Consider the following 22268-nt stretch of genomic DNA (forward strand, 5'->3'; position numbering starts at 1 on the left):
CTCATTTACCAGTGTAGTTTCTAGTTCCCCACAACATTTTTGGTCCCTGGGGATCCTCCTTGCTTTCTTGCAAGCTCAGCTGTGTAATTAAAAGGATATGGTTATATAGACGGTATTTCTAGAAGACAGAATAATTTTTTTAAGTTACCTACCCAGCAGTATTGCCAGAAGCAGGATCTCTTCCCCCAGAATCTCCTGCTCATTGTTGTAGCTGTAACATCTAGCACAGTGCTTGGCACATGGGGAAGGAGTATCAATACATACTTGTTGCCCTAGCCGGTTTGGCTCAGTGTTTAGAACGTCGGCCTGAAGGGTCCTGGGTTTGATTCCAGCCGAGGGCACGTGCCTCAGTTGCGGGCTCGATCCCCGGCCCTGCTGAGGGTGCGTGCAGGCGGCAACCAATCAATGTCTCTCTCATGGATTTTTTTTTCTCTCTCTCTCCCCCTTCCACTCTCTGAAAGCAATGAAAAAAATATCCTCAGGTGAGGATATAAAAACAACATAACTTGTTACTTGATTCGTGGAATTGGATATTTCCATTAGAAACTGTTTCTTTTCCCTGTAAGGAAAACCAGAGGTGGTGCTCCAAATTCATTCATAGCTAGCAGCCAAGATAGTGTTTTAGCATCCTGTGAAATACTTCAGTTTTCCTATTTTTTTACTTTTAAACTTGAAAACTTCAGTGCTTTCCTAAGAACATGAAGGTGCTGTTGCCAGTTGCTAGCAGAGCTTTCCAGCCCCATAAATTGGCAAATTGAAACCATCCCTGGGCAACTATTACCGCCCAGTGTCTCTTTTTATGCTGGCACTTTGAAAGTTCTTGTGCTGATTAAATTGACCTTTACAGTGGTTCAGCTAAGAATAGCAACTATAAGACCTGGAAACTCTTAAGGAAAATGTTGTTAGTCCCACAGTTTCTGCTGCCACCAAAGAGATGAGATAATGTTTTGCACATGTGCAAAGGCGTGCCGTCCATCCTTCTCCACTGTAAAAATGTTCCTTCCAGCTCCGTGTTGGTCATTCTTGCTGCTTCTTTGTGCCTGTGCTATTTGTTTAGTGACCACATGTGCCCCATCTCTTGGAGCTGGTCACTGTGGTACAAGGGCTTAAAGTCACATACCTGTAACACACGAGGATCCTAATGGTCATTGCCACTGTCCTTCCTGAGATAAAACACCTGGGCATAAAAGCTTAAGTCATTTATTTGCACAAAGTTCATTTGTGTGAAGTTTTACCCTTCTAGCATTTTTTTGGCCATGGTGTTTTATGCAAATGAAACTGCTGGGAAGAAGGTATCTTTAAAATGCAAATCTGAAAGAAAATAAACAAAAATAATAGAATACAAATCTGATCTTGCGGCGTGCCCCCCCCCCCAGTCTGGTCCCTGCTTACCCAACATTTCTCCCTACGTCCTCAGCCATTCCTAGCTAAAGGGCTTTGCTTTTCTGCTCCCCCGGCCCGGAATGTTCTTCCTGTCCCTCTTCCCTTGTTACTAACTTCCCAACCATCCTGACTATCTCAGTTCCAACTTGCCTTCCGCCCAGAAGCCGTCTGGACCTTCTTAACTAGCTGCTAGGTCTTACTGTTGTAACTCTCACTGACTCATGTGTTTTCCCCTCCTAGCTGCAGTTGTATCTGTGTGGTTACTCCACCCCACGTCCCTGGAAACTTCAGACTCCTCAAGGATAGGCATCAGGACTGCTTTTAGCCATTTTCCCATTGTGGGCCCTCCCCAGCTCAGTGCTGGTGCGGGATACTCAGTAAATTTGGAAGGACGGAATGTAGGCCCTGTGTTCCACACTGGGATGAAGCACCATTCTGTTCTTCAGAAAATCAGTATGTGGCCCAGCCGGGCGTGGCTCAGCTGTTGAGCGTTGACCTAGGATCCAGGAGATCAGGGTTCGATTTCCGGTCAGGGCACATGCCCGGGTTGTAGGCTGCAGCAGATCAATGACTCTCTCATCATTGATGTTTCTCTCTCTCTCTCTCTCTCTCTCTCTCCCTCTCCTTTCCTCTCTCTGAAGTTAATAAAGATATATTTTGAAAAGAAAAGAAAGTCAGTATGTGAAAATATGACCTTTTGCGCAAAGAAGGGAGGAGTCCCAAGCATGTTGCCCCTCCTCACTGACTAGTAGAAAAGGAAGGATCCTGTTCTCAAAGTCAAAGAGCTCCACAGGGCAGGGTCCTTATCTGTTCCATCAAAGATAAAATGTTGATTTTATTTGACTTGGGGATTTCATTGGATTTATTTAAGCAACTGAAGTGGAAAAAGCAACTGAGGAAGTATAACTTCAACCAAGGAGGCTATAGCTTAATAATAGTTAAAAGCTCAGGCTCTGAAGTCTGACAAACTAGATTACACTACTTTCTAGCTGCGTGACCTTAGGCAAATTACTTAGCCTCTCTTCGCCTCAGTTCCCTGATACTACCCATTTCATAGTGTTGCTTTCAAGTTCAGATAAAAGAGTGACTGTCAGGCATTGAAAACAGTTGCTGGCACATAGCAAGTGCTCAGTACACATTAGCTATATTCCACCCCAGGTTACTCCGCCTTCATGGAGGTTGCGTTGCCATTGTTTCATTAAGCAAACCTTTCTGTGCCAAGCACTGTGCTCATATTCGGGGTGGGGGAGGAGGAAGAGACAGAGCTCCTGCCCATAGGGAGAGTACAATTCATTCTCTGGTTCTCCTCTGCTGCAAGAGGGGTGGGAGGGATATTTCCTGGTCGCTCCTCAAGAGTTGGCCTGAGCAACACAATGTATGTAAAGTGCTTGAAGATGCTCGGAAGAAAAGCAAAGTATAATCATAGAGGGTGCTGAGAATTTTCCATATTTGAACTCTCCATTGCATTCTCTCCAGCTCCTTTTTCTGTTCTTTGTGTGTCTGGAGCAGCTCACATTGCCAATGAACTTTGCTATTCTGAAAGAGTTCCAAGTGAATGCAAAGTGCTGTTTGCATGGTCTTTCATGCTGGCAATAATGGCTGACAAAATAATGGTGATATCAAGAGCTCAGAGAAGTTAAAGTAACTTACCCAAGCTCACACAGTTAATAAACATAGTGGGTGTAATAAGTTAACAAATTGGGTTTTGAACCCAGATCTGACTGATTCTTGATCACTTCTGCCTCACAGTGGATCTTGAGCCACATGGAGGTCGTGGAGGTCTATGAGAGTACACTGGGTAACAGCTGTTAAGCTCCTCTTTACAGGGGAGGGTGGAAAGCACCAGGCAGCGTTTGCACACACTATTCTTTGCTGTCACTTTGAATGAGAAGAGACAGATTTCAGGAGCTTTTGAGTTGGCTCAGCGCTGTTGTGTCAGACTGGATGAGTTGAAGGGGGACATTAGAGAGCATCTTAACTAGTCTTAGGACCACTGAGTAACCTAACTAAAGTTCTGTTCCTCTGTTGTGGTAGAGCTGGGACCAAACCCAAAGTGCCTAGATTTTTTTTCTCACACCAGCAGGTCTCTTGTTTCTGAAGGAGTTCATCTTGACCCTCACATCTCACTACCCCTAAATCTTCATTTTGCTAAATGTCCATGAGGGCACTTATTTACCTATATTCCTTAACTGCCTGCCGTTTTTCCTTTCTCCTGTAGCAGAAAATGACAATTCCCATAATCAAGACCATCCCAGGGAGCTTAGGGACTCTATCTGGGGGCAGAGGGAGAACAGGGAACAAGGTATATTGGTTAAAAAGTGTTTGAAAAACTCTGAATTAGAGGGTGCTGTTATAGTTCTGCTCTCCCTGGAAAAAAGAGTGGGGTCCTGTTTATATCAGGCTTCCTGCCTCGGGATGGAAGAGCCAAGAGAAAAGCTGACACCAGTAGGTCATGAGGATGCCACTTGTTTAGATTTCAAACACGTTCCATTCCACGCCTCACTTAGGACCATTTGGCTGCTCTGTGTTCAAAGCCTGGACCTCGTCTGGTGAATTTTCCCGACGCAGAAGTATCACTGGATTCTTTAATGTGTCAGGGTGTAGGCAGCATGGCCTCTTTTAGAAACTATGTGGACACTTTGAACTGTGTTCTTGTGAGCCAGTGTCAGAAGAATGGCATTTCAAGACTTGGTAGAGTTGGCAGAAACTTAAAAAAAATTCTAAAAAATATTTTTTATTAATTTTTAATTTTTTACATATTTATTGTTTTAAATATTTTTATTGATTTTTTTTTTTTTCCGACAGAGAGGAAGGGAGAGGGAGAGAGAGAAACATGGATGTGAGAGCAGAACATCAATTGGACGCCTCCTGTGTGCCTGCAACCCAGGCATGTTTCCTGACCAAGAATCGAACCCACAACTCTTTGGTGCACAGGATGAATGCCCTACCAACTGAGCCACACCTGCCAGGGCAGGAGAAACTTTTTTATGTCCTTATGAAAGCAGTGTTTTACTCTGAAGTCAGAGAGCATGTGTTTTAGTAAAAGTGAGCACAAATCTGCTTTCTGTATGTGCGCCAGGCCTCACAGGAGACCTCTCACTGGACAGCCACCCCCTAGGTAGTTGCATTCTGCATACAGTGTACACAGGGAGGCAAAGACAGGAAGAATTGTTTGCTATATTGTGAAACTCTCATTGTCAGAGTTTACAGATGCCTTTCCCATGTTTCCTTCTTCCTAAACCCTTTTACATGGGTGTAAGACTCTTTAAAGAGCAGGAAACACCTGAGGATGTGTGGTGGAAAGCTGTGCTGAGCCAGGGATCTGGTTATTAGCTCTTCTGGTCCTCTCCCTGTGGTTTCAGGTGCCTATACTGTTGCTCTCCAGCCTCTAGCCCTGTAGATAGTCACTGGCATACTTTGTTTATACTCTTGGCCAAGTAGACAGCCTAGTAAAGCCAGGCCCAGAGAGGATGAACCGACCATCTGACTTTAGTTTCCACTGGCAGGCATGCCCGGATGTGTGCTGTGGGCAGGGTCAGCCTGAGTAGCAGCAAACACGAGACTGTGGTTTTAGTTTCTTTGCTGAGCAGGGCTTTTTCACTTTTAACTCTGAGCTTCTTGAGGATAGGGACAATCCTTGTATATCCCTCATAACCAACCCAGTGCTTGGCACAAAACAGTGTCCAGTAAATGCATGTGTTGCTTCTTTAAAGGAATGTTGAAAGCCAGATAGAGGTGACTTATAGGTCTCATTCTATACATTGTGGTCCAGAGAACATTTTGGGCTGAAGTTCAGGTCGGCTTGTGGGGTATTTCATATTTTAAGTATGAAATGTAAAAAAACCCTTTTCACTTTCATCTCTGTTCCCCAGCGCTGTGAATAGAATTTGGCGAACTGCTAAATGGTTACTCAGCAGTGCCCTTTCTGTAGCTGACCCTGACAAGGGACAGGATGAATCCTAGATCCAGTCAAGATTATTAAGAGATCATTCGATAAGCAAAAAACGATCTAGCAAATTGAAATTGGACTAGGTCACTTGAACAGGTCACCCCTTTTCTTAAAAGTGAAGAATTTAGCAGCAGGTTTTTTAGCTCTCTTGAATCACTATAATTAACCTTGGAGATCTTGTGTTTTGAAGGAAGGATGGAATGACTGACTGGATGCTAATCCTAGAATATATACTGCATTAATTATTCCAGGAACTTTCACAGAAAAGCCGATTTTATTGAAAACTGCTAATTAGTGGAGAAGCATCACCTTGTAACCAGCTGAGTTTAAATAACACTGGAACACCCAGTGTTTCTGCTTGGATATAAAGAAAGTGGTGTAACCCTTCCCTGTCTGAGGAGAACCTTGCTCTTTGCCAGTCAGCTTTGTGTGCTGAATCCTCTTCTCCCTTTAATTTTTTTAAAAATGTGGACATTAAAAAATATGTATTTCTTTATTTTAAAGAGAGAAGAATGGGGGGAAGAGAAACGTCAATTTGCTGTTCCACCTATTTATGCATTCATTGTTGATTCTTGTATATGCCCTGACCAGGGATCAAACCCACAACCTTGGTGCATGGGGATGATGTTCCAACCAACTGAGCTACCGAGCCAGGACCTCTTCTCCCTTTAATAAACCATTTCCCCCCTTAAATCTGCTGCTCTTTCTAATATTTTTTTTTTAATGGAATAAATATTGGTACAAACATTCGGGTGGAGGGTGAGCAGATGGGCAAAAAGAGGGGGTTGAGAAAAAGTTTAACATGCTAATTTTTTTTAAATTTTTTTTTTAGGATAAGGAAACCTGTGTGGGTACCAACAATCAGAGCTACATCTGTGACACAGGACACTGCTGTGGACAGTCTCAGTGCTGCAACTACTACTATGAACTCTGGTGTAAGTCCTTGCCTGGAGGTTTCGTGGACCCCAGGGTGCTGGTTACTGCCTCCGGTTATTAGAAACCGTGGACTGGTCAGCCTTTCTCTTACTCTCTCGGGGGGCACTGTTGGCAAGTATAATCAGTTTCCAGGTTCCAGAAGTGATTCCTCTGTAGAGGACAACCACTCTGATGCTCTTTGCACATTGTGGGTTGAAGACTGAAGAGTATGGTCTGAACCTTCTTAAGAGGCTGTGGTGCCCGGTCTGCATGGCTCAGGAGATCCCGGTTCGATTCTTGGTCAGGGCACATGCCTGGGATACGGGCTTGATCCCCAGTGGGGGTATGCAGGAGGCAGCTGATCAGTGACTCTCTCTTATCATTGATGTTTCTATCTCTCTCCCCCTTTCCCTTCCCCTCTCTGAAATCAATAGAAACAAAACAAAAAAAAAGAGGCCAAGTTTACCAGGTCTGCTGCAGAAACTCCTGCCTGGGTTCTCTTTGATGCTCTCTCCAGTATGTGCCCATCAGTGACAACCACTTAGATCTTTCCACTGGCCATCCCAGACTCCCAGGCTTGCCATCTTTTTGAAGAGAAATTGCAGCAGCCAAGCTGCTGTGAGCACCGAGCTGGGCTCTGTGAATGGCTGTAAATCCATTTTTATTTTTATTTTTTTTTATAAGAACAAGGTTCTAGAATTCCCCGTGGAGCATCAAGGAGCTGCTTCTGTGTCTAAAGGTCTCTGTCAAAGGGATAATCTTTCTGTAGTTCCCTGCCTACAGAGCCCTCCTAGAAAGAGGGAGGCCCCTGTGCTTATTCCCTAGCTGGAAAGTTGAAGTGTCTGGAGGCTTTTACAGTGCACCTAACTTGTTACTGTCAGCTAAATGCCCTGTGGAGACAGTCCTTATCTTGCCACTGGTTTGGTTGAGGCCAGGACCACTTGTACCTTCCAGAGTTGCACAAGGGTAGTGACATTACTGTGGTCTTCAGGGAGAAACCCAAGCTTAAAGACTTCACTAACACACTTTGTACTCTGATCCTCATGGTACTCAGATGAAACACTATAGGATGCTCCATGAAGAACGGGAGGATGGGAGAGTCCTTGGGGCAGAGAATCTGCGGTGACTAGCACTGCAGTGGTTTACACAACCGTCTACTGACAGAGGAAATGATAGACTGTTTCCCCAAATAATTCTAAACACTCCCTCACTCCCTCCACTTGGAAATGAGCTTTGGGCTTGTCAAACCATTCCCTTATTGGCACCATCACCCCTGCTTCTTTTTCCCTCTCTCCTTTCTGATTTTCCTATTCCCCCCACATCAGTGATATGGTCAGAAAGCAGCTAGAAGGGGTATTATTTGGTATGGAGAGGAAATTATACACTTGGCTGGGAAGACTGTCCCTCTAAATGCAAATGCATCTTATAGCCAGTGGGAGTGGTTCTTACAAACAGGACCTCTTTTTGCCCTGTTCCTTCCCCTTTCAGGACTGAGGACCTACTTGTCTGCCTTTTCTGAGGAATCCCAGGGGCAGTCAAGGGCAGACTCCTTCAAGGAGAGGACAGGGCTCAGGAAACCCCACTCCCCATTCCTTTGTGTATAAGCAGCCACCGAGAAGGCCCAGAATTGATGTTGCTATTTTAGAAGGGGTGGGGCCGAGGGACTTACTGGAGAACGCAAAGTGCCAAGCAGGTGGGCAGATTCTGTTTAAATGTTTTAAAATGCAGATAACCACAAGGTTCAAATTCTCCCTCCCACCCCTTGTTAAAACAAAAGTTGAAGCTGGGTTGCCAAAAAGCCGCAGAGCTGACAGTTTGTTTTTCTGGGGCCTGGCCCAGGTGCAACAGTTGCGGAAAGGGATGGAGTTGATGGCCCCATCTCAGATTGACAGAGCCTCCTGGGCTGTTGGCAGAGCAGACTCAGTAGCCATCAGAAGTGGGTCACCAAAGCCAAGGCAGGGTGGTGGGGTGGTGGGACAGGGAGACCCAGATGGCAGAGAGGCATTCTGGGAACCAGGTGCTTCACCCCAAGGGCCTAAAAAAAGCCAGAGGAAGAGTTGCATGAGTGGCCGATTATCTCTCCACTTACGGTCGGCTGGGAAAGGGGAAGGCCAGACAGAAACCAGAATCTGGATGAGGAGAAGAGAATCGCCATTATACCAGTTGGGCCATACTTTTTAAGTCCTGCAGGGAAGGAGATTGTAAAAGCAAACCTTTCCTCTCATCTGGACCCAGAAATGGCTTCTTGGTCAGGAGATGCCCAGTGAGTATCCTGTGCCTCTGAGAATTCTTTAGTTTTCTTCCTTATGAGGGTCTTGGCCTCCGCTTGACGTGTATAGAGAGAGGTTGAGTGTTGGAATGAGCCCTTTGCATTCTCATCAAAACTGCACTTTTTGTGGCCTTAACTCTGTTCCCTCTAATTGTCTCTAAACTGCCTAAAATGTGAAAGTAATGGGCTTTGGGTTATTCTTTTTGTCTCTTTACTTTGGAAGGAAAACAATCTCATCCAGGAAATCCTTGGCAGAGGGCCTCAAGGGGGAAAAATGCCATTTGCACAACGCTTGTACCTATACTAAGCTGAATTTTCCTGTGTGCTGAGGCCTATCTCTCTCTCTCTCACACACACACACCACTTTACATAGACACACAAGCACACGCAGACCTTGAGCTTCAGCCAGCCAGCACCCTTTCTCCCATGTCTTTGCAGTCTGTTGTGACTAAGCCAATAGTGATTACTGGGCCTGCATCAGACAGGAAGTGAAGGTGGTTTTCCTAGTGCAGTGGCTGAGGCTATAGGACCTGGTCATTATTATTATTGTCAGCCCTCACATTTTTATGGCACTTGCACTTTACTTGTCATTCAATCATTTATTCATTCAGCAAACCCTTATTCCATTGGTTCTTGAACTTTGGCAAGTATCTGAATTTCCTGGAGGATTCATTAAAACAGTTTTCTGGGCCCTACTCCCAGATTTTTTTAGTCAGTGGGCCTGAGGTGGACCTGAGAATTTGCAATTCTAACAAGTTCCTACTGGATGCTCTGGGCTCTTCTGTTATAAACTGTGAGCAGATACAATCCTTGCCATTAGAAAGGGCATCTCAGCAGAGAGAGGAGATAAGACCAGGTGCCTCAGTAGTAATTGCAAAGTAGAGAGTGGAATATATTTGCCAGAACTGCTGTGAGTGTCCCAACGGAGAGTTTGCTTTGGCTGGACAGGAGTCTGGCAGGCTGTGTGGAAGAGGTAGCATTTGAAGAAAGTCTTAAAAGGTAGATAGGATTTAAACACACGGACGAGGGTAGAATGATTTTCCAAGTAGAGGAGCACACCACCATAGACCAAGGCCCCATGAGAAAACAGAGTATGGATCATATTGTTAACCTTTCCCCTGGGGCGTGACTGGGTAGAAATGGGTGATAACAAGGGTGCTAATGTGCATAGAACTCTCCTAGTGCAAGGCACTAAGTTCTTCATGCACCTCACCTCATTTCACCTTAAGAACATCCTCCTAGGTGCAGATACCACCCCCATGTCTCTGGACCAGGAGTATGCAGCTGAGTAGTAAGGTCAGTGCTCCTCACTCCAAAGCCTTCCAGAATACCAAGTGCTAGTCTAGAAGGGTGATGGGCCCAGGTCATGGAGGGTCTGGAATGTGCATGTTTACTTTCCACCTGAGGATGCCCTTCATGGAGCAGAAAGAGAAAAAAATCCAAATCTCAAGACCTGGGGAGGCCAGGGACATAGTCAAGGCCAAAAGCCTGAACCTGGACCTCCCAGTTCTCATCCCAGGGCTCTTTCCACTCACCCAGCTCCATTTTCCAGAGAGAGGTCAGAGTTGGGAATTTCTGCTCCTGAGATCATTTGGGTGAACTTCAATCAGGCATCAGTTTCCCCTGTTTGGGCTTTAATGAGGGACAGGGGAGTGTTTCTAGACTGGAATTTCCCTGAGATGACATGAAACAGATTATTAGCAAATCCAGTTAACGCTGCTCAGCTTTTCACCTCCTAATATTTTTTAAATAGTTTGTCTTAAGAAACTCGTTGTTGAGCTGCTCTTAAGGAAGGCCCACGGCACTTGACACACTGAGGAAAGTGGAGAGCGGGGAGCTGGGGCCTCCTCATGCCCTGACTTGGACCCCCGTTCCCTAGTGGTCTGGGCTTCAGGACAAAGGCAGGTTGATGAGTGCAGGCGGGTTGGTTTTCCAATGAGTTTAGCCTAGAATAGGACCTAAAAGCAGACTTTGGAATTGTTCCTTACTCTCGCTTTTTAATGGATAAAAAGGGAAATTTAAAGGAAACCCTTCCCATTGGTGGCCATGCCTGTACTATAACAACAACAGTAGTAATAATAAGCTGGAGAACTTACTCCATACCAGGCATAGTTCTGAGTACTCTGCGTATATTAGCCAATTTTCCTCATAGTGACCAAGTAGGTAGAGAGCATTATTCTTCCCATTTTACAGATGAGAGAAGTAAAAAAACTACCTAGTCATAAAGCCAGGAAATGGTTTTGTGAGTTGGGATTTGAACTCAGGTTGTCTGCCTCTCCTCTTTTCTATTTGTAGTCATGCTTATAGGAAACTTGTTTAGTGTTTCAGATAAAGTTGCACATCCTCTGAAGTCTTCATTTCCCAAATTCAGACCTTTTCTGCAGTGACAATGGCAGGAGCTCCTGCTGAGAAGTATAAGGGGCCCAGGAGGTCACCCATCATTCTATAAAAGGAGAGCTAATTTATAGTATGCTTTGGCTTCTTAATGAGGAAGTTCCTGCCAGTTGGGGAGTAGTGTTTTCCCAAGTTTATTGTGAACTCTGGGGCACATGACTCAGTGCCTACGTTGGACTCATTGTTTTTAAAAACATGTTTCCATTTTGCTTAGCATGACAAATGCTCCCCACGTGAGGTCATAAATTTCAAAGTTGTCAGTGGGGAATTTAATCTCCGGGTAGGTGTGTGTTTGGGAGGGAGGGCATACTTCTGTCTTTCGCTGTGTGTCTCTTTCATTAAGTTTTCCTTTTTTAAGCTCTTCCTTGCTTGTGAAATCTAGCAATAAGATCAAAAGTTGGCCCAACTCCATAGAGACTAGTCTGGATATTCCTCCTTTTAAAGTTAATGGGACACTACTTTGACTAGAATGCCTCCTAGGAGGATCTGTTTTATGAGGGTCAGATAAGAATGCCTTCTACCTTCCATTAAGTGGGACCAGCCCATTAGGGATCTGTTCTGGACCTTCACTTATGCTGCGTCATACCACTAGACCCAGCCTGCTCCCAAGTTAGTTTTCCCCCAGGTTTGAGCCACACCATAATCCAGTTGTCTCTTTTCTTCCCCCAGTCCCTTTTGACCTAAATTTTCCTTGTTGTTTTTTTTTTTTTAAAGCCCTTTTTTCTATCATACTTCTAGATCAGTGGATCTTAGCCTTTTTCTGGATCAAGGATCTGCTTAAGAATCTGATGAACCCTTTAAATCCTCTCGCCCAGAAAAGCCTATAAACTCACTGCATCAGTCAGGATAGCCTAGGTTATGCTGCAGTAACAAGTCCAAAATCCTAGTCGGCTAAAACAACAGGTTTACTTCTTACACTATAGCATGTGTGTCACTTTGTTCCCACTTCATCATCCTCTGGGACCAGACTGACCCTGAAGTCACTCTCTGGAATGTTGCCAATTGCCATGGCAGAAGGAAGATTCATGGAGGGTTTCATATCAGCAAGAAATGGTCATTTCCAATCCCAATTCATTAGTTAGAACCAGTATCAAAGCCTCATCCAATCAGAAAGGGACCAGGAAGTTCAGCCTACCCACATATCTGGAGGGGGGAAAACCAGAAATATTTAGCCAGCATGAAAACCAGTGCATGAGATTTTTTCTATTAAAAGCATGGATTGTTTGTTTGGTTTTTTAAAATTATTTTTTAAATACGTCTTTATTGATTTCAGAGAGAAGAAGGGAGAGGGAGAGAGAGAAATATCAATGATGAGAGAGTCATTGATCGTCTGCCTCCCACACGCCCCCTCCTGGGGATCGAGCCTGCAACCCTGGCATGTGCCCTGACCAGGAATCAAACTGTGATCTCCTGGTTTGTAAACCAGGAGATGGTCAGCCACTGAGCCACGCAGGCTGGACTGGTTTGTTTGTTTTTTAAAGCATGCTATAAGAGCTGAGGAACACTGCCTTAGATCATATATATTGCTGCATGTAAGTTAAAAGTTGGTTTACCTTTAGGTGAGAAACTACTGAAAAAAATGACTTGGGAAGTAAAAATAGTAGAGTTAAATGTTGATTATGTAATGGGAGAATGTACTTTCTAAATCATCAAGTAACACAGAAATACGGATTATGAGGTTATGCTGGAAAAAGTAAGAGAAGTATAGGTAATGTAATAAAGTGTTCAGCCCAGAATCTTTTCGACTTTGAAAGACATTTAGAGTCAGGCTCTTCAGCAGAATGCACTGTGCTTATTTGTGGTGCTTCCCTCCAGTGTGGTCCCACCCTAGGAGGCTGGGAGCTAACTAGATTGATCTGGAGGAGATGTTACAGGAGGCAGCAGGTTGCCAGCTCATTCCCACAGCTTTCTTGCCTCAACACCATCCTCTGAGGGTTCCTTTAACAGTGTCTGTCTAGTCTTCAGTCAGCCAGGAGCAGGAGAGAGATGTAAGTTTAATTAAGCAACTGTCCAGTATTTAATCTGGAGAGGGAAGGGAGACTTCTAACGTCAACTTAAGTTTATGTTCTCTGGTTAGGAATGAGGTTTTTCTGTCTGCTGATGGGAAAAGAGGAAAAAGTCCTCCGCCCATTGCCCTCCGCCTGTTCTCCTGTTGCCAGTCCTCCGCAGAAAGTTCCATTGCACGTACCGCAAGCAGTTAGGTGCCACATAGCTTGCCAGAGCCTGGCAGCTGTACCACCTTGCAGTCTCACCCTGTAAGGGTGGCTTTGTGGGGCAATTCAGTGGGGACCCTCCTGGGGTACAGATAGAGCTGTTGCCAGAGGCCACACCCTAAATGTCAGTGGAATCTTTCAGAATATTGTGTTCTGGTACAAAGGGGGGGGGGGCAGGGTTCTATTCATTTACAAGTTTGTCTGTAGGGAGAAGGAAGCCTTTTTAAAAAACCACAATGTTAATTCATTCTGGCAGGATTGGAAATACTTAACAGATTCTAAACACAGATTTATAATTACAAAGCAGATGATAAAAAATAGATGTAGCATTTGTAATGGAAAAAAAAATTGAAGTTATTCAGGAGTAGAGAACAAATGAATGATAGTATAATCTATTCTTATTTAATAGCAACTCACCTTAAAATTGTTCCTCACATAATTAAAAAAAAATATATGGACCTATGTACACATTTAAAAATATATATATATCTTTATTGATTTCAGAGAGAGAGAGGGAGAGAGAGAGTTGAAACATCAATGATGAGAGAGAGAGTCATTGATTGGCTGCCTCCTGCACGCCTCCTGCTAGGGATCCAGCCCCCAACCCCGGGCATGTGCCCTGACTGGGAATCGAACCCTGATCGCCTGGATCCTAGGTAGGTGCTCAACCTCTGAGCCACGCCTGGCCGGGTTCCTCAGATTAATTTTTTAATTTCAAAGAAGTACATGTTCATCTTAGAAAAATTAGGAAATGTAGATAAGCAAAAAATGAGGGTGCTGGTACCAGAAAACCTATTGCCCTGTTATTCAGGAATACATGATAACTTCCTGATCATCCCTCTAGATGTTTATATAGACTTTTTTTAAAGCAAAAATTGGGATCATATTTTGTACTGTTCTGTAATCTGCTTTTTTATTCAATATTAGAAACATCTTTATGTCAAAAAAATAGTATCTATGAATAATTTTTAATGGCTCTTATCATTTCATTATATGACTATATTCCCAGAGTATTTTAAAAACCCATCCAGAAATATATTAATTTTTAAACTAAAAGCCAGCAAAAATAAAATTAATCACAGATATTTTAAGTTTTTTTAAAATAAAATTTTATTGATTTCAGAGAGAGGAAAGGAGAGGGAGAGAGAGAGAGATAGAAACATCAATGATGAGAGAGTCATTGATCGGCTGCCTCCTGCACGCCCCCGACTGGGGATGGAGCCTGCAACCCAGGCATGTGCCCTGACCGGAAATCAAACCCCGATTGTTCGCCTGCATCCTAGGTCGATGCTCAGCCACTGAGCCACGCCCAGCCAGGCTAAGTTTTAATTTACTTTGTTTCCATTTTTATAATTTGAAAATAATTGGAAAAAGAATTAAAATTTGTCATAATATCACTATTTAAATATAAGTCACTATTTTTGTGTTTTTCATCCCAGATCCCCCCCAATATATATATTTTTTAAAGCAAAATTTCTTATTAATTAAAGAAAATATTTAGAAGGCTCTTCTGCATACACCTGAAAATTGAAGAGGGGTAACTAAGAGAACCACTGGGAAATGAAAAGAAATAAACACCTGGAGAAAAGAGGCTACGGGCCTTCTCCTCTGTTCCTCTACCCTTCTCTGGAGCAGGGGGGAAGAAGGAGAGGCTGCTAATGGCCACGAGTCTAATGCAGGTCAAAAGGAGGTGGGAGTGATTGTTTGTGTGACCATGGGAGGTAGAATTGTACCGGATTATATCAAGAGTTGAGGAAGTCATTTGCACTCCCTAGGGAAGAGTTGGACCTGAGGCAATTAGAATTTTCCACCTCTTCCCAGCCGGGTGTGGCTCAGCGGTTGAGCATAGACCTAGGATCCAGGCGATCAGGGTTCGATTCCCAGTCAGGGCACATGCCCGGGGTTGGGGGCTGGAGGCGTGCAGGAGGCAGTCAATCAATGACTCTCTCATCATCGATGTTTCTCTCTCTCTCTCTCTCTCTCCTTCCCTCTCTCTGAAATCAATAAAAATATATTTAAAAAAAAAAAGAATTTTCCACCTCTTACTTTAGGGCCTCTTCTATCACAAAAGCATACAAGGTAGGGAAAAGCCCCAGATCTTTTTGATGATATCAGGAGAACCCAAGAGTTTATCAGGCAGCCCCTCTGAGGCCCCCCTCGCAGTTGCTAATCGGCTGAGGTGTGGGGATTTTGAGAGACTCTTTGCTTTTGGTGAATGGTCTGGTGTCAGCAGCAGGAAGTAAGCCTGGGAGGCTGTTCTTGTGGGAGAAGACGAGTACTAAAAGATGCTAAAGCATTTACTCAGAGATCTCTTAAAAGAGGAAGAGTACACTGTCCTAAAAGGGGAGCATATTGAATGCCCACCAAACCTAAAATATGGGAGGACCAGTGGTGCTGGAGAGTTGCCTTGGCACTCTTCCCTTCCCCCAGGGTCCCTGGAGGCTTCTCAAACTCAGTGGCCTCTTTTACTGTCATTCTTATAATCCTGCCCTCTTCCATCACATGTATCTTTCACTCTGGCACAAACATTATGAAAACTAAATGCAGGTTCTAAATGTGAATTCACTGAGCGAGGCCTGGCAGTTCTGGCTTTGACCGGGAGACGTTGCTGTGACCCTCCCTGTTCTGAGAACTGCCCCTCTCTGGCTGGTGTTCACTGTGTCCCTGCCTCTCTGTCTTGCTTCCCCACTCCCAGGGTTCTGGCTTGTGTGGACCATCATCATCATCCTGAGCTGCTGCTGCGTCTGCCACCACCGCCGAGCCAAGCACCGCCTTCAGGCCCAGCAGCGGCAACATGAAATCAACCTGATTGCCTACCGGGAAGCCCACAATTACTCAGCGCTGCCATTTTATTTCAGTACGTACACCCTCAGGAGCCCAGGACACACAGACTGTGTGTGTTGGTGGCCAGGGCTCCTATGGGCATTGGGGGTTTGCCTCCTTGCCCAGTACAGAGCAGGGTTTTGAAAGTACAGGAACAAGGGGGCAGTAGTCGTGTTTAGCACAGAGGAGCCATTGCTGTGGATGCAGCTCCTTGAAGCCATTGGGCCACTGCAAATCTACACTGGCTGCGCTCTGACAAGGTCTCTGCTTCTTTAGCAGATTTTTTTTAGGGAGATAGTTGGATGGTATATGATGTGAGCGAATTGAGATTTCGAGTTCAGTGGCCTGAAATCCTCCTATTTGTTTACAGTCATGTGATATGATGAGCAGAGTCTGCCATGAAAGGGGCGGGTGGGGGTGGTTGACACTAGGACTTCCTGAGAATTAAGAACTTGATGACTCGCTGAAAGGCACTCACTTGACTTCTTTGGGCTTCCATACATACGCCCTCTCAAATGGTCAGTGGAGGCCCAGCTGTGCAGCTTGTCCAAACCCATTTTACCGTGTGTTCTACTGAAACAAGTGATCACAAATGTGGAATTTCACATCTAGAAGGGTTAAGTGCTTAGCAGTGCCTGGCATATAGTAAGTGCTCAATAAATGCTAACAATTATTGTTGTAAGTAGATCATCAGTGCCTCAAGGCATTCAGCATAGTGAAAAGATAATTCACCTGGCATGCTCTTATAAGCCTTGGATCACAGGCCCTCACCCTTCCTTGGTAACCCACCTGCTCGTTGTCTGAGTCAGGATAAGGTTTTGTTTGTCTTTGTAGACCAACTCCAGCCACACTAGAGTGAGAGACAACACAGATTTACAACCTTCCAGATAAAGGCGCTCTTCATGGTATTCATCTGGAAGGATGGGGGAAGAAAAAAGTGGTCAGAGTATTAAGTTTGGGTCCCTGATCCTGAGGCCTATGGGACATAGATGTAGGACAGTCTGACTGTGAAATAGGAGACACGTGTGCATGTGGAAACAGGTCCATTCCAGGCAGAAATGATCTCTTGGCCATCCACCACATTTGCCTAAACCTCTGCCTTCACTCTGGACCAGACAGGCAGAAATCTTTGCCTATAAAGCAGCTTTAGGGGCTCTCAGGTTTCAAGAAGCTAGATTAGTTTACTCCCATAGCTCTCTGCCCTGCCCACAACCAAGACCTGTAGCTGTCACCTGGTGGGTATGCTGGGGGTGGGAGGAGACATATATTCAATGTCTCTGTCCTAGAACAATTGCCAGTGCAGTAATTTCTCCTCCCTACCTCCCCATTTTAGGGTTTTTGCCAAACTATTTACTACCTCCTTATGAGGAAGTGGTGAACCGACCTCCAACTCCTCCCCCACCATACAGTGCCTTCCAGCTACAGCAGCAGCAGCTGTCTGCACAGTGTGGCCCTGCAGGCAGCAGCCCCCCAGTTGCTGATCCCACCAGGGGCTCCCAAGGGGCACAGAGCAGCCCCTTGTCTGGGCCCAGCAGAAGCAGCACGAGACCCCCGAGCATCATCGCTGACCCTGAGCCCTCCAACACCGACATGCCAGCCAACCCAGCAGCCACCAAAGCCCCTGGAATGGAGCCCAGTGGCTCCGTGGCTGACCTGGGAGAGCTGGCCCCTGGGGCCTTCCTGGACAAGGATTCCGAATGTAAGGAGGAGCTGCTGAAAGATTACAGCTGCGAGCAGGGCGGTGCCCTCCCCGACAGCAAGGACAAGACGCCTGGCCGACATCGCCGCTTCACGGGTGACTCGGGCATTGAGGTGTGTGTGTGCAACAGGGGCCACCATGACGACGACCTCAAAGAGTTCAGCACATTCATTGACGACGCTCTGGATGGACCCCTGGACTTCTGCGACAGCTGCCACGTGCGGCCCCCTGGTGACGAGGAGGAAGGGCTTTGCCAACCCTCCGAGGAGCAGGCCGGAGATCTTGGGCATCCCCACCTGCCACGGCCACCCGCGTGCCTGCTGCTGAACACCATCAATGAGCAGGACTCCCCAAACTCCCAGAGCAGCAGCTCCCCCAGCTAGAGTAGGCCCGCCTGTGCCTGAGATCTCGGCAAAGCAACCGGGATGGGGAGAACCACGACAGAAGCATTAAGTGACTTTCAGAAAAAGTGGTTCCGCCACTTGGTCCTTCTTTTTCTCCTCCCCCCCCCCCCTTGTTCCCGCATTTTCCTACACCTCCAGGTACTGTTCGGGTGTGGATGCCTCTCCCCGCACAGAAGCACAGTGCTGTGGAGGGCTGAGAAGTGGGTTCTGTGACACTTCTCATGGCCCACCCCATCCCCTTTGTCCTTTCCAAGTCATATCTCAGCTATTGCTTGGGTCAGAGAGATGTGTGTTTAAGGAGCCCCCAGGGAAGGGGCTGAGACTACTCCGAGGTACTCGCGGTGGTGGAGTGGGTTTTTCTCTGGTGTTAGTGTAAGAGTCAGCCTGGGAGAGGCAGCAGATCTCAGCCCTGGGTGAAGGAAGCCTGCAGAGACCCAGGACTCGTCACCCCTTGCTGCTGTGTCTGCAGAGCCCAACTTGGGCTAATCCTGTGGCAGGATGAAGGCTGATGGGTAGTCATGTGGTAGGTTGTAAGGGTTTGTTGCATTCTCAGATTCCAGGTGACGAGATCGATGATGCATCACCGCATCACTGAGGGGCCCTGCCCTGCATTCTGGCTGGCCACACACCAGTTCAGATGGGGAAGATTACACTGCCTTCTCTTCGTTTTTTTTTTATTTTAAAAAAGAAAAAGAACAAAAGCGAGCTGAAAACAAGAACTTGATCAGTGTCAGGCAAGAGTTCTGTTCTGGGAAAGAGAAGTCTGCGGCTCTTTCCTAAGTTGGCCTTCAAGGAGCCTGGCTGTGATTGAGCCAGAAGGGGATGCTCTGTGTACCGGCTTTGGTGGAGGCTGTCTCTGAGCTTCTGTGGGTGCACAGGAAGCCCTGAGCTGTGGTGGTAGATAGAAGTGCAGTTTTCTGCATGTCTGCCCTTTGGTCTGTGCCCACAGGTGACCAGGGCACTCCCCGAACCCAAGCACACAGTCTGCAGGCCTTTACGTTTCACTGTTCTCTATGAACAAATGAGGAGGCTGTGGGTCTTGAGGAAGGGCTCCCCCATTGCCTGGCTCTCCCACAGTATTTTCTCGATTCTGAATAAGTTTTTTTGGCTTTTTAAAATTTTATTTTAACTGACCACTTGGGAAAAAATGCCTTGGTTATCTGTGGTTTTCATGTCCGTCCGTCCCCTCCCCCCCGTAAGTGGGTTAACTAATCATTGTAGTCTATGGTAAAGAGTTTAAATGGCCCAAGGAGGGGGTGAAGGCAGCCATCCAGAAGGAACACAGGATCCTTGTTACTGTAGTTTGGCTTCAGATAACCAGTTGAGCTTTGATGGGAATAATCTGAATGGAGAAAGCAAACAGCTGAAACTAACATTCCCTGCCCAGCCCTGTTCATATGAAGAGTTTGGTTCTTCCCCCACTCTTGAACGATGACATTTAGACTAGGCAATGACGTTGTGGTAAGAAAGGAAACAATATGTAGACGTATACAAAAATAGACAAATCCAAGGCTGTGAGGTGAACGAGTGTCTGTGTTTGGAGTCCACAAATCCAAAACCCATGTTGAACAAAGTGAAGTCCGTATACAATGACTTTTTGGATAACCTATGTCTGTCTGTTCGTTGTATGTGAGCCCCCAGCCCTGTTTTCCTGTGAATATACTTTGAATGGCAGCCGTTCTGCTCCCATTTACCACATGTTTGGAGCAGATATGGCCCTCTCAAGGTAATTTATTTTATGCATTTACTGTTTACTGAACAAATGTCTGACTGTGTACTTGGGTGTATTCAGCAGCATTGTCGACGGCAGTCCCGTGTTTGCCAGAGATACTGTCCTCAAAGTAGAGGTTTTACTCTACCCATCACTGCAATTTGCACATTGCTCCGTGGACACGCGGAGGCCTGTGTTCTGTTCCCTATAAATGGAAACGTGCTCTGAACATGTCTGCCTCCCTCGGCTGCTCCTGGCCCTCGGTATCAGCCCCCTGGGGGATGTTCACAACCACTTGGGACAGAAGGTGAAGGTGGAACTTCAGACCGAAGCTTAATTGGATCTTCAGGGACAAGCTTGGACTAGCTGTGGCCCAGACGTCAGCCCTGCCCAGAATTGCCAGGAGGTTTTGGCAGCCACCACAGGGTTTACCTCCCTTTGCTGAAGTCCAGTTCGCGCAAACAAGCCGGTGTGTGGCGAGAGTGGGCGGGAGTGCGTCAGCAGCCCTCAGATGCCTTTCCTTCCACCATTTAAAAAAAAATCCCCAACAACTCACTGAAGTGTCTCCAAGGACATCAAGTTTTACCAAAATGAATCCTCCTTCAGTTCACTGATCAAATGGATGAATTCTGGCCCTCTCAAGTTTCCTTCTCCCGCCAGATTGGGGGGCTGGTCTGAGTGTTAAGGTTCACTGCAGCGTCCCACCCTAAAGGCAGGAGAAGAAGAGGGTGGAGCTGGGGAGCTGGGCTTGATTCCAGCAGTCACAGTCTGTCCCCTGCTCCAGGAGGCTACCCTGAATGCAGTGAGAAATGGAAATGGGGAGTTGAAGGACTGGTTAGGGCGCCAGGGAGATTTGGTTGAGTCTGGTTTTCCAGATGAATGGGAAGGAAGGGGGGCTGGTCGAGGGTTTGGTGCTACAGTCAGAAGATTTGCAAATGCTAACACATTCCTATGTGCAGCACATCACCATTTGTCAGTTATTGTGAATATGTGTATTTTAAGCAATAAGATTCAGCTGGTCAGACCTTTCTGGGCAGTCTCGGTGACGCATTTTCTGTGCTGTGATTGTTCTGAAGACAGAGTGGCTCTAACCACTGTGAGAAGCCCAAATAAAATCAGTCCCAAAATTCTACTGCTCTTTTTCCTTGAAGCACTTTGTTCCTTTTCCCTCTACCTCAGACTTCAGGGAGTTGCACCTAAAGGTTCCTAACCGCAAGTGCTTTTCCCTCCTCCACACAGAGGCAGAGAGAAGTCCCACAGCAGCTGAGGACAGGCTCTTGGGCCAGGCAGAAAAATCACAGGGGCAAGAGCAAGCTAGGTAATGCTGCTGCCGAGGCCACACTCTGTGCTGCGGAATCTCCCCGAAACCGTCTGCCAAGGGTACCTGTCTGACATTTGAATACTTTGTAAAGTCCCACAAACAGGTTAAAATCAGACCCAAAAAAGTAGAAACGAGTTTTGTCAGGAACCTTGAAGCTAAAACATGACATTCAAAAGGAAGCAAGTTCTCTCTGAAATCTCTTTTTTTTTAAAGTATATCTTTATTGATTTCAGAGAGAGTAAAGGAGAGGGGGAGAGAGAGAGAAACATCAATGATGAGAGAGTCATTGATCAGCTGCCTCTTGCATGCCCCCGCAAACCAGGCATGTGCCCTGACCAGGAATCGAACCCTGATCGCCTGGATCCTAGGTCCATGCTCGACCGCTGAGCCATGCCCGGCCAGGCTGAAATCTCTCTTAATGATACGAGAGAAATGTGGTAGGTGCTTGACCTTGAATTTAATATGCAAAATATGTCTTAGTGATTCTCCCACTTGGTGCCCAGCACTGTGCTGGATGCTAAGGAAAATGGAAGAAATACATAAGACCAGGCTCCGTGCCCTTTGGAAGTTCAGTTCCGGTTAGGAAGGCAAAAACATACCCATGTGCCATAGTTAACTGAGGTGGGTTGAGATGAAGTGAGCGGTGCAGATTCAGGGACACTTGAGTCGTGGGAGGTAATTTGAGGTCTTGAATCCCAGGCAGGGAACTCAGAACTGATTTTTAAGCTGTGGAGAAGCCACTGGTGTGCCAACATCTGTCATCGGGGAACAGCTATTGTTTCCTGACTCATTGTCACTTTACTTTCTAAAGACTGTCCCAATAGAACTTTGAGTCAGGTGTAAGTCTCTGCTCAAAGGGAAGGAACTGCCCAACCTAGCAAGACTTCCTTTGGGGCAGCCTGCAGGTGGGCAAAGCAAGATGATGTGGAATCTTGCTGGAGCCCTCCCTGGAGGGTTCCTGCCTCCCCAAGTGACACTCAGTAGCGGGGTGCTGGCGGAGGACACAGAGAAGAGAGCGTTCTCTCACATAGCCTTCGCTTTACCCTGCAGTCAGCACTGCTGTTGCGAAGAGCCCAGTGTAAGCCAGACATGTCCCTGCAGCCATCTTTGACCCTGGTCCAGAGGACACTGCCCTGGCCCTTCAGTGACTCGAGAGGGATGGTTGTTGCCTAGTTCCTTATAAACTG

At 46.2% G+C, this 22268-nt stretch overlaps 1 protein-coding gene across 2 annotated transcripts in view; it reads left to right on the plus strand.

Moving 5' to 3' along the window:
* WBP1L (WW domain binding protein 1 like) overlaps positions 1 to 20892 on the plus strand; it is a 56948-nt gene extending 36056 nt beyond the window's left edge. For both annotated transcript variants that reach the window (XM_016219965.2, XM_016219966.2), the window contains exons 2-4: positions 6165 to 6267; positions 15819 to 15980; positions 17280 to 20892. In XM_016219965.2, coding sequence (XP_016075451.2) covers positions 6165 to 6267; positions 15819 to 15980; positions 17280 to 18028 — 1014 coding nt within the window. In that variant the 3' untranslated portion in view covers positions 18029 to 20892. The remainder of the gene's footprint in view (positions 1 to 6164; positions 6268 to 15818; positions 15981 to 17279) is intronic.
* Positions 20893 to 22268: the final 1376 nt, after the last annotated feature.

Source organism: Miniopterus natalensis, chromosome 14 (genome assembly GCF_054644295.1).
Source record: "Miniopterus natalensis isolate mMinNat1 chromosome 14, mMinNat1.hap1, whole genome shotgun sequence".
Lineage (NCBI taxonomy): Eukaryota > Metazoa > Chordata > Mammalia > Chiroptera > Miniopteridae > Miniopterus > Miniopterus natalensis.